We start from the raw sequence: 12,042 nt of genomic DNA on the forward strand, positions 1-12,042 counted from the left end.
AATTTCTGTTCTTTGATTTTTAAAAATGTATTTAGAATCTATGACTTAGACCATAGATTCATTTGACAGAAATGAGAGTAATAAAAGTTTGCTCTCTTCACTGCCCTTCTCCCAGTGAACTTGGTTTGAACTATCCTAGTCACATTTATTTCATTACATGGCCCTCTCCTAAAATATCACACTGCATTCCTCTGGATAAATCTAGGTATTTTTTTTTAGGGAGCACAAATAAATGTTTTATGACTTTAGCAATATAGTCTCAATTCCAGTAATATCTCAGTCACAAAAATATTAGGACATAAAGCCCTCTATGTTTAGAGTAGATTTTTTAAGATAGCATCCTAAAATATTTTGGTTTCTTAAACAAATATCGCCTATCAGCTTATTTCACAACACTCATCTGTTCAGAGGGAAGGTCAGAGGGCCAGGCAATGCCATGGCTGCAACTTCACTGCCAAGGCAGTAGCCAACATGTGACCACAAATGGTGGTCGTTTCTCACCACAGGGCACGTTCAGAATTTAACGTTTCAGCTGTGGCTTAAATTTGCCCTCTTTTCCCATAAGTTCTCCGTCTGTATAGTCTGGATAAGCCTCCAGATTTGTTTGCGCAATCCTCACACCTCAGTTTTCAGTACTTTTTTCAAAAGCAATTCTGGTGTTTTAGACTTTGTTTTCTGCAAGTTTGCTTCTAAAAAACACCTAAATAACTTATGAAATAATCTGTTCCTAAAAAAATCATACATAAACTGGATCATATTTTAAATTCCTCAAACAAGGTGTCTGTGCAGTAACTCCTGCAACAAGACATACCCTAAAGTGAAGAATTCTTCCTGTAAAGAAAAGAATTACCTCTTCCTTGTCCAATGAGAATGATCATACACTGTATTTATCTTTGTAGGAATATGACAGTTTATAAGCAGACTCATTTATTAAGGAACCACTTATAACTTACCTTAAAATACCTAAAAGATTTAACATTTTAAAAATGCTCTTGTGGATTAAAATTTTCTACCTTTAGTTTTAGAACTAAAGCAATTTTTACGTAGTTAATATATCAATCCTTATATTCAGCAGCTGTGATAATGTGAAAAAATGGTTCTCTGCATTCTTCTTTTTAGTTTATTTCTATAAATGACTCTCTGTGTGTGTGCGTACGTGCGTGTGTTGTGAACTTGCTGGTCTCCAGTCAAAACTATAAGTTAACTATAACTACGATCTGACTGGTGACGTTGAGAGATTTGGAAGTCAGAGTGGAACATGAATAGGACCAGGGGAAGCGAGGATAAAAGTAGAAAGTGATGGTAGAACTAATAATATTAGTTTTGAAGCATTTTTCATAATGTATGTTTCATATTTGATTAAAATCTATTAAATGCAGCTCAGTACTATAATTTAGCCCAAAAGAAAATAGCTCACCTGTCAGGCAGCATTAGTTCAAATAACTGTTTGGTTTCTGTGTGTGTTCTTATTAATTTTTCCCTCAACTCCAAGTTATATCAGTTTGGAAGAGATAGGGAAATTGAGAAAGAGATTAAATGGCTTTCCAAGGTTATAAATCAAGGTAAATAATACGCTCTATATTAAAAGTATAGACCGCTTCCAATCACTAGCTTAACTCAACAGAATTCTCTTCACATTTAATTAAATACTTAAGAATGCCATTGTTTTTACTCTTACTCTGTAACATACTACTAGAATATAGTTAATAGATGTCTTAGAATTATATGCAAGATCAAAGTTTTAATTTTTAAAAAATTTTGTTGGGTTTATTTTTGGAGGTGGTTTTTGTTGTCATTGTTCTTTGCATGTCTGCCTTGCCTTAACTGTCTATAAATCTTTTCTAATTTAAATCAGGCAATGCAAACTTGAATCCTTAAAAGTAAATGCCCCACATTTCTTAAGGGAATAGCATCCATCTGTTGCCAAGGAAGACAAGGGAAGCTTATGATTCATGAATCTCAGTCATATGCCCTAACTGGTGATGTAGAGCCTCATTTGGTTGTGTCACTCAGCTGGAGAATTTCAGGAGAGTATACAGAGTTTGGGAATTTGGGCTCTGGAAACGTACTGTCTTGAGTTTGAATTCTAGCTCTGCCTCTCATTAAGCTGTGTGCTCTTGAACAAGTTACTACAAATGCTTACTCATTTGTGAAATGGGAGTGATAATAGGGTTAGGGTAAGAATTAAATAAAACCAATCTATTGACCTAAGGTCTAGCACGTAGTAAGCACCCTGTAAACACAAAGCTGTTATTATTCAACAGCTGTTGGAGGCAAAGAGCTATGATGTAATCATATCAGCTGGTAAAATCTGCTTCTCTTTTTTTTTTTTTTTTTAAGTATTTGTTTTTTTTTTAAATTTATTTATTTATTTATTTATTTTTTTAATATTTTATTTATTTATTTATTTATGGCTGTGTTGGGTCTTCGTTTCTGTGCGAGGGCTTTCTCCAGTTTTGGCAAGCGGGGGCCACTCTTCATCGCGGTGCGCGGGCCTCTCACTATCGCGGCCTCTCGTTGCGGAGCACAGGCTCCAGACGCGCAGGCTCAGTAGTTGTGGCTCACGGGCCCAGTTGCTCCGCGGAACGTAGGATCCTCCCAGACCAGGGCTCGAACCCGTGTCCCCTGCATTGGCAGGCAGACCCTCAACCACTGCGCCACCAGGGAAGCCCTCTGCTTCTCTTTAGAATAAAATTATCCTGAGCTTCGTCATTTAGTTCTAAGTAAGCCAGAGCTAGTGGGTATGTCTCAAATTCTTCAAAATCTCCTCTCTTTCAGATTGAAAAAACAGTTTTATTTCTTGTTTACTTTCTGACCCATATTTACCTTTCATATTTGTTTTACCATTTTATTTTTATTCTGTATGAGCACAGCTGTCTTTATTTCTTTTACCCTTCCACTGCCTATGTTGAATAATTAAATACTGAAAAATGTGAGATTTGGTTTCTAAGCCTATTTTAAACAGCTAAGTACAGATGTTTTATTTATGCTCTTGTACTCATTTGAGAGCTTTCTAATTTTTTCCTTCTCTGGGTTTCTTTCATTTTCTCTATCTGTGTTATTTCTTTCACTGTTGTTCCCCTTAAACTCCGTAGCTCAGTCTTAAGCAGCTAATTGAATTCCCTAATTACTTGGTCAAGTGCATAGCCCTGCATAAGAGGGAGGCTTTGTCTACCCTTCTACTGCCTTTAAATCCCCAGTGATCCTTAGTAGTTTCCAGTGTTTATTTATATTAAAAAAACATATGTATTAAATCCCAGTGTCAGAGACAGCAATGTAGGTAAGACATCTCTGCTACTATGGGGCTCAGAAGAAAGTTACCTTTCTATTTTCACAGTCAGAAAGGTCTGTTTCCAGATACTGCAGTTTGTAAGAATTCCAAATTAGACTGGCCATGAAATGATCTATTGTGAGGTGTCCAAGAGGCTGATAGCACTGTGGATAAGTGTTTGAATTCTTTGGAGTCATACAAATCCAGGATGGAATCTAGGCTCCACTACTTCTCCCTAACCTTTGGCAAGTACTTAACTTCTTTAAGCCTCACAAGCTTGTTGTGAAGATTAAATAACAAATCTAGATAAAGGACTTGGTACAATAACTAGCACAAAGTAAGCACATCGTAACATAAATGTAACCCATTGTTTATCGTCATCCTCACCACCATTATTTGAGGGCTTTGCCCAATTTCTCACCTAATCCATCAACCTCGTGCATTTTTGCTCCCTTAAAATTAAAGTTCTAGAAAAGCAATCATTTGGGAGTGCTAACTGGTAAAGCCACTTTGGAGGGCAATATAGCAGTTATCTACCAGAATTTTAATGTGCCCTTTAACCCTGCATGACCTCTTATAGAAATCTGTTCTTCTAAAGAAATACTTGCACATTTGGTGTTTGTGGTATTATCAGAGTGAAAAAAATGAAAATAACCTTTAAATGTCTGTCAACACATGTCAAAGTTCGGCTTCGCCAGGAAGCAAGACTCTGAGGTGGCGATTTGAGTCCAGGAAATTTATTAGGGAATGCCCTTGCGATCAACATCTGTGGGGAAGTGAGGGAAACAGAACAGAGGGCAGAGGAAAGAAGCCTCAGCCAATCCCACAGGGGTGCTGCGGGGGGAATAGGCGCGACGTTGGCCTAGGCAATTCCCAGAGAGGTATTCAGCCAAAGGTATCAGCCCGCAGCACCGTGGTGGGAGGTTGAGTGCCTCAGTCCTGGAGGGGGACCAGGGTGGCACACCACAGCACCCACTACGACAGCGGTTGGTAGCGGTACGTCCGTGCTGTGGAGCACAGTCCGGCTACTCTGGTGAAAAAGCGAATCCCCCAACAATGCACGTAGGTAGTATAACCACATTTATGTTTAAAATTCTGTGTAACGGGGGAGAGGTGTTTTCATATATAACCTTTCAAAATGCTGTTCTCTCTGCCCCATGCTACCCCTTCCATGACCTTGCTAACAATTACCATGTCTCTTGGTGCTGCAGGGCTTAGTTTACTTGTTTCCTCCTTCAAAAAGCGTCCTCTAACCCCAAGTCTGATGTAGGTGTCCCTTGTCGGGATTCTGTATCATGCTGTGGATAATCCCACCATAGCTCATCATAACTAGACTGTATAGTTTGCCTCCCTAACTAAACTGTAAGCCTTCCTTAGGGGAGGGCACCAGCCTTACTTAGTATCATCCGTACTTTGCAGTTGTTTCTGATAGATGTTTGGTGTTTAATAAATTTAGATAGATTGAATGAAAATAGTACGTCAGTGAGCTGTTGAGAAATTTAGACATATTGTCTTCTTCTTTTCCTCTTGTATTTGGTTTTCATTGAAATCTATTTGCAGTAGATAGACTTTTGTGTTCATTTATCCTGGTGTGACTATATTCAGTTTTAACCCAAAATGGAGCTATTTCCCTTCACCTGCTAATAAACAGCAAAAGAATGAGGGGGTGGGGGAATGGCCACATGGGCTTGGGAATGTCATTAGTAAGTGTGACCGAGGTCAGTGTGCCATCTAGAATTTTGAGAGGTAATGATTTATCAAGATTACTAGCCAGGCTGTCTCTTAAACTATGCTGTTTATTTTTTTTTAGGAACTATCCCTTTGACATAGTGACATTGTTAAACCTTGTTCTATTCAAGGCTTCTGACACCAACAGAGAGATTTATGAAATCTCCATGCAGCTCATGCAGGCACGTATCATTGACTATGTTGAAATTTCCATCCTTGAGCACAGAAAATAGAAATGGTAGTTGATCTACTGGATTGCTATTTATTGATACGTATTTATTTATTTCTGCATATCACCGGTGGATATGATGAGTGAGAAAACAATTACATAATCTCCTGTAAACATAGGAAGCAGCTGATGCTTTGCCTTTAATACAATATTAAAATATTCATTCATTAGTTTTTATTACAAAACTTTATTCAATATAAATACTGTGAGATAGCCAGCCAATGTTTTTTCATACTGTTTATTACTTTCCTACTACTTCTTTATAGATCCTTGAAGCAAAGCTTTTTGTGTACTCGAAGAAAGTAGCTGAACAAAGACCTGGAAGTATTCTCTATGGAACACACGGCCCGTTGCCGCCCCTGTACAGTGTGTCACTAACCCTCTTGTCGTGTGAACTGGCCAGGATGTACCCCGAGCTCACTCTCCCTCTCTTCTCAGGTACCATGTGATAGTCAGTCATGACATGTGTGATCATTTCTGCTTTAAGTGTTCTTACTTTTTAAATTCTAGTGTAATTTAGAATCAAAATTATTGATGCTAAATTTGTAGCTCAAAATTACTCTGGGCTAAGTTCAGTTACATATAAAAGTAAATTCTAGAATATCTTTAAAACAGTGTATTTATCTAAAATAGTGTAGGTATAAATAAACATAGGACAAATGTGAAGATGCTTAGATGAATCATAATACTTTACATACACTGTGTATGTAAAATTTCCCAAAGAAATTAAATACGGGTGGTATAACTTCTAATACAAATAATTGCTGTAAGTTGTTTTTTGGTGGTGGTGATGATGGTATTTTGTAGCTTGAATGTTGCTACATGTATCAGTTGTTGAGAGTTTGAATCAGGGCACATCTTTACGAGTAGTCTTTGTGAATCATGTTTTGGAAAATCCATTTATCTGAGACAGACTTAGTCACATCCTTGCATTGTGCCTGAAACAGTGGAAGGTCTCAAGGAAAACCTTTTTGATAAATTAATTTTCTTCTTGGAAAACTAAAATTTATTTTTACTCACTTCAACCAAGATTTGAGTGCCACCTGTATGCCAGGCACTGTGATTGGATCCTAGGAATACTGCGGTGAATTAAACAGCCTCTCCCATCAAAGTTTCATTGTCTAGTAATAAAGAAAGCTGTGCAATCATATGATTATGATACAATTTTTAAAAAGCACATTCTCTGTATGAGATGAAAGATCAGGGAGTAATCAGTTACTGGGCCAGGAATATCAGAAAAGACTTCCCAGAGAAGTTGATGTCTGAGCTGCAATTTGAAAGAAGAGTAGAAATTTGCAAAGCAGATAAATAGTTGACATTGCAGTTGGCAAGCAGACAGGCATTACAGGCCAAGGAAATATCATATGCATTGGCTTAGAGGTATAAAATAGAATGATGCATTTGAGAGATTATATAGTAGTCAGTTTGGCTAATACAACATGCAGGGAAGGGGGAAAGTTTGAGATGGTCACAGACAGGCAGAGAGGCAGAAGTCAATCTTGGAAGGCCTTGTATTGTACCCTAAGGAGTTTGTAGGCCAGTGACCACATACGTTCTCCTTAAAACCCCTCAGAAGCCTGTGAACAGGAAGGGCATCCAAGCAAGCTGCTTGGTTTTTGAAAGCCACTCATCAGTTTCAAACAAGAAGAGAGGGGACGAGATCAGAGTGCATTTTAGAAAGACTGACTTCAGTGTGGTGAATGGATTAGAGAACATCCAATCTAGAGAGAAGAGACCAGTTGAGAAATGATGACAGTAGTCCACGGAGGAAATGAAGAGGACCTGAACTCAGACAGCCCAGTGAGAGCAGAGGGGAGAGACCAGAGTCAAGAGCTACTGGGCAGAGTGCACAAAAGGGAGTGCCTAGTGCCGTATCTGGGAAATGGGTGGTGATAACCCCACCTGGAGAGCCGATTCGGGGAGAAGAGGAGGGTCAGGCCAAGGAAGAGATCATGAGCTCGGTTTGGGTTATTGAGTGTAGGCATCTGTTGGACATCCTGAGTACAGACAGACCAGGGTCAAGGGAAGGCCAGCGGTAGTGACTCATGGAAGACCAGAGGGGTCAGAACCATGGGAATAAATGAGGTCCTGAATGGAGAGCGTACAGAGTGAAAGAAAGAACCTGGACCCCCAACTTTTAAGGACCAGGCCAAGGAAGGGCGAGGGAGCAGAGAGGGAAGGGAGGCATGTTTATAGAAGGAGAGCACCTAGAAGGTGTGTTTTATGGAAACCTAGAGAAGACAGGACTTAGGAAGACAGAGTGGAGCAGTCCACAGTCCTATAGATCCCAGGAGATAAGGTCTAAAGATTACCCTATGGATTTCACAATTCATTGGTAACTGTCAGTAGTTTCCATGGAGAAGTAGCAGCAGAAGCCAGATCTCAGGGGCTTGGCTGAAAAGAAGCAAAAAAAGAGAGGATGGGGCTATAGTAGGATGCAGAGTCAGAGGATGAGCGAGACTCGAGCTTGTTTCTTGGCTGAGAAGGAGAAGCCAGTAAAGAGGGAGAGGCTGACTATTTGGGAGAGAGGAGATAAACAGTCCAGCAAATTTAATAAGAAAAGAGGCTCATGTATTGGGTTGCAAGTTCAAGCTAAATCTCTGTCAAGAACTGACCTTTTGGCTATTTTGATTTATGAGGAATAAGTTGTTAAAAATAACATGGAAAAATAAGGAGGTTTTAATAGATTCCTCGCTTTTGTTTATACTGCCTTCACCATTAAAAACCCTGTGGTGGGATTTTTACTGCCTGTAATTTCAGATGACTTAATTCCTTGTACGTAGCCAGGCCAGTTGTTCAGGTCTCTCCCCAAAGCCAGCAAATGTATACGGGATCCCACTGACATTGTCTCACAGTTTATTTAATTTGTTTCTAAAGAGGTGAAGGAGGGGTTGTCCGTGTGCCATGGCATTTTTTTTCTCTTTTCCCTTTAAAACACCTCTAAAAATCCAGGCCCTGATCGAGGTGCCTGGGGTACCACAGACAGACATCCCCACCCCCTCAGACCTTATGTCTGACAAGATAAAATAAACATAAATAAGCAAATTATTTATAAATATAAAGCTATAAATGCAAACTTATTTTACACAAATGAGTAATATGATAGAAGGTGATTATTGCTACGTAGATTTTTATACCGCTGTTGAAAGATGACAGGTATTCTTAAAGCAGTTGTCCCTCTGATTGGAAAGGTTTATTTCTCTCCAAAGTCCCAATAAATTTTTTGTGTCATAAAAATCCATGATATCAGTCATCACATTCATGTAAGTTTTAGAAATTAAGTAAATTTTGAAATTTTGACCTGTGTGAAATATAACAGCATAACATGTCTGATTATTGTGCACAGCATTAAGTATATTCTTATTCTTCAAAATAAAAAATTGTCATTTTAATTTCAGGACAAGTGCCAAATCAATTAAAGCTACTGTTTCAGGGATGCGGTGGATTATCTCGGTATAATTCCTAGCATCCGTGTTGTTCTATTGTGTAGCAGGCATGGGCTCTCTAAATGAGATTACATGCCTCGCTGGATGATAAAAAATGCATCAGGCCAAGCTTTCTAATTTCCCTTAGGATAAAACAGTTTCTTCCATAAATATTAGAAATAGGAGATGACTTCAGAACTTGCAGCATATACATAAAGCTGTGCTTTTATTATTTCTATAGAAAGCTTATTCAGATTGTAAAATTAAATGCTGCTGGCAGTGAAACAATGTAAGAATGCTATCAGAGGAAGTAATGGTGAGATGACCGGGCTGGTCATATAGTTTTACCCTTTTGACTCCTTATTTCGTAAAACAAAGCGTGGCATTGAAGGCACACTTTCCACATAGTTGGCAGTTTTCAAGTAGACACCACGGACATGAGTCCACACACTGGGTTTGTTCTTCCTGGAAGTTTGCATTTCACTTTTTAACAGCTAATGGTTCATGCAAGGCACTCTGTAAAATATAGGCATAGTTGAAAGGTAAGTCATTGTTACAACAATCGTAACTGCTGTTTATTAAGAGCCTGCTGGATGGCAGGCCCTGTGCTGAGTATATTATACACGTTATGATTGTATCTTTTAATCCTCACAATCGCCCAATGCAGGACCCGATGGGCCCCATTTTACAGATGAGGAAATTGAGGAACAGAGAGGTTAAATAACTATCCCAGAGTCTCATGCAGCTAATAGGTGGAAGAACTAGGATCTGGTCACATGTCCTTCTGACTCCAAGTCCCCTGTTTTGTCCACCCTAACGTACCTCTTCCACTAGCAGTGGATCTGAATCCAGGAGGTCTTGCATCCCATCCCACCAAGCCTGTGCTCTCCCCGCTGTGCTCTCACTTTCCTCCACGGAGCACCTGCTGAGAAGTGAGGGGCTGGAGGACAAGCCTCAGTTGTAAGATTGTATGGCCTTGGGGAGCTGCTGTATATGAAAATGCTTTGTAAACGGAGGGCTCTGTTGGATCTGTCACTTGCTGTTCATCTTTCGGTTTAGTCTGATGAGATGACGTGGCTCTCGGTCCCTGCCCTTCCCTCTAGAGGTCAGCCAGCGGTTCCCCACGACGCACCCGAACGGCCGTCAGATCATGCTCACCTACCTGCTGCCCTGGCTGCACAACATCGAGCTGGTGGACAGCAGGCTGCTCCTCCCAGGGTCGAGTCCCAGCAGCCCAGAGGACGACGTCAAGGACCGGGAAGGAGAGGCGACGGCTTCTCACGGGCTGAAAGGCAGTGGCTGGGGCTCCCCGGAAGCTACGTCCCTGGTGCTGAATAACCTCATGTACATGACAGCCAAGGTGAACTCCAAGGAATCACGCCTCCATCCCGTGCTCCCACATCCCGGGAAACCCGGGATTATACCTGGGGGAAGTGTCATCTACCATTAAAAGTCACAAAAATAGGGTGTGGTTGGTGGTGACGGTTGCATAACAGTGTGAATGTGCTTCATGCCACTGAACTGTACACGGAAAAATGGTTAAGATGGGAAACTTTATGTTTATTTCACCACAATTTTAATCGTGATCCTAATCATCATCATCATCATCATCCTAACATTTGAAAAATCATATGAATAAATATTGTGCATTAGTGATCTGTGCATTATAAATTCCTAAAAAGTGGCATCTTTCTGATGAATGGCCATTTTCCCCCTTCTTATGATTTTGAGATGACCGTGACCCTTAAAATGACTTTTGATCGGACATTTTGCATCCTCACGTTTTTCCTATGTGTCTCCCGAGCTGGTTTTTATTTTGTTGGTTACAGTATGGAGATGAAGTTCCTGGACCAGAAATGGAAAATGCCTGGAATGCTTTAGCCAACAACGAGAAATGGAGCAACAACCTGAGGGTCTCCTTGCAGTTCCTGATCAGCCTGTGTGGGGTTAGCAGTGACACGCTTCTCCTGCCCTACGTGAGTGCCCCTCTGACCTTCAGTGGTCGTTACTCCGTCAGTGGTTCCATCAGCGGTTTGCAAGTCGGAATGTGCTCTTTGCTCCAAGTAGAACAGAGATGTCAGATTTCATCAGTCACGCTAATCTCCTGTGAGCTTTCTAGCTATTATATAAAAGTTCCCTTCTGCCCCTCTGAGATGCGGACTAGTGTCCTAGTGACACCTCTGTCATCCCCTTTCTAAGACTTTGGACACAGAAACCTATGAATTTAGGCATAGACATTTTTCTAACAATTACCTATAAATCTGTCTTCTAGAAACATTAGACCCACCCGTTACGTAAGAGAAACTAGGTGTCCCGTTATATTTTTACTAATAAAGTGTTTCATGTTTACATCCTGATGCTCTTCAAACAATAAAAATGCAGAATATCCCAGTTTGTCTCTTCAAAGGCAGGTGGTAAGAGAGAGAAAGAAGCAAAGAGAAATCCTACTGAGATTCCCACCACTTAGTGTTTGTATTTAAAGGTGAGGTGATCAACAAAACCACTACACGTTTAAAGCCCTGACTCAGTTGGCCTCTGTGCGCTGGTTGCTTTTCTGAGAGATTCTGTGCCTGCCGGCTGTTCTGGGTCACATCAGCCGCGTTACAGCTTCCATGCCTCAGGTCTGGGGGCTATGGTGATGCAGACCTTTAGTCCAGAGTTATTTTTGCAACTTAAAACTCTGCAGACAGCTCAGACTCGTTTGTTTCTTGGGTAGAAGAAAGTAGCAGGAGACTGAGGTTTTGTTTTTTTTTTTAACAGAAACAGCTAGCAGTTTTTCCCCCATGGTTTTGTATAAATAAAATACTTTCTCAAGATAAGACCTTACATGGCAAGTTTTTAGTTTAGATAGAATCATGTTTAGCCCACAAGTTATCCCCAAAGTAACTTTCGTAAACTCAGCCATTAGGGAAGGTAAGGCCTTTAACCACACACTCCTATCAGGTGTGCATGTGAAAAGGGGTGAATTTTAACCCAGACACTTGACTCCTCCTGGGAGAGAAGGAGGATGAGCTATAGGGTGAGCGCTCCTGGGGGATGATGTGGTCATCAAAATGAACGGGTTACCATCTCTGCTGTCGACAGCCTAACATTCTTGCGGGCGTGCTCTGGAAGATATCCCTTGTGTTCTGTTTTTCGTCTCAGATTAAAAAGGTGGCCATATACTTGTGCCGTAATAACACCATTCAAACCATGGAGGAGCTTCTGTTTGAGCTACAGCAGACGGAGCCGGTGAACCCCATCGTCCAGCACTGTGACAACCCGCCCTTCTACCGCTTCGCGGCCAGCAGCAAGGCCTCGGCAGCAGCCTCCGGTAGGACACAGGCGGCTGGGTAGACACCTTGTCATGGAGCTCTGGATTTACCTTTATGTAGAGCATTGAAAGGATA

At 40.7% G+C, this 12,042-nt stretch overlaps 1 protein-coding gene across 5 annotated transcripts in view; it reads left to right on the plus strand.

Moving 5' to 3' along the window:
• FRY (FRY microtubule binding protein) overlaps window positions 1-12,042 on the plus strand; it is a 329,207-nt gene that overhangs the window by 240,659 nt on the left and 76,506 nt on the right. For all 5 annotated transcript variants that reach the window (XM_082366277.1, XM_082366278.1, XM_082366279.1 and 2 more), the window contains 5 exons: window positions 5,082-5,181; window positions 5,495-5,666; window positions 9,757-10,013; window positions 10,483-10,629; window positions 11,798-11,966. In XM_082366277.1, the coding sequence (XP_082222403.1) occupies window positions 5,082-5,181; window positions 5,495-5,666; window positions 9,757-10,013; window positions 10,483-10,629; window positions 11,798-11,966 (845 nt within the window). The remainder of the gene's footprint in view (window positions 1-5,081; window positions 5,182-5,494; window positions 5,667-9,756; window positions 10,014-10,482; window positions 10,630-11,797; window positions 11,967-12,042) is intronic.

The sequence above is a fragment of the Balaenoptera borealis genome (genome assembly GCF_965194805.1).
Source record: "Balaenoptera borealis genome assembly, chromosome: 18".
Lineage (NCBI taxonomy): Eukaryota > Metazoa > Chordata > Mammalia > Artiodactyla > Balaenopteridae > Balaenoptera > Balaenoptera borealis.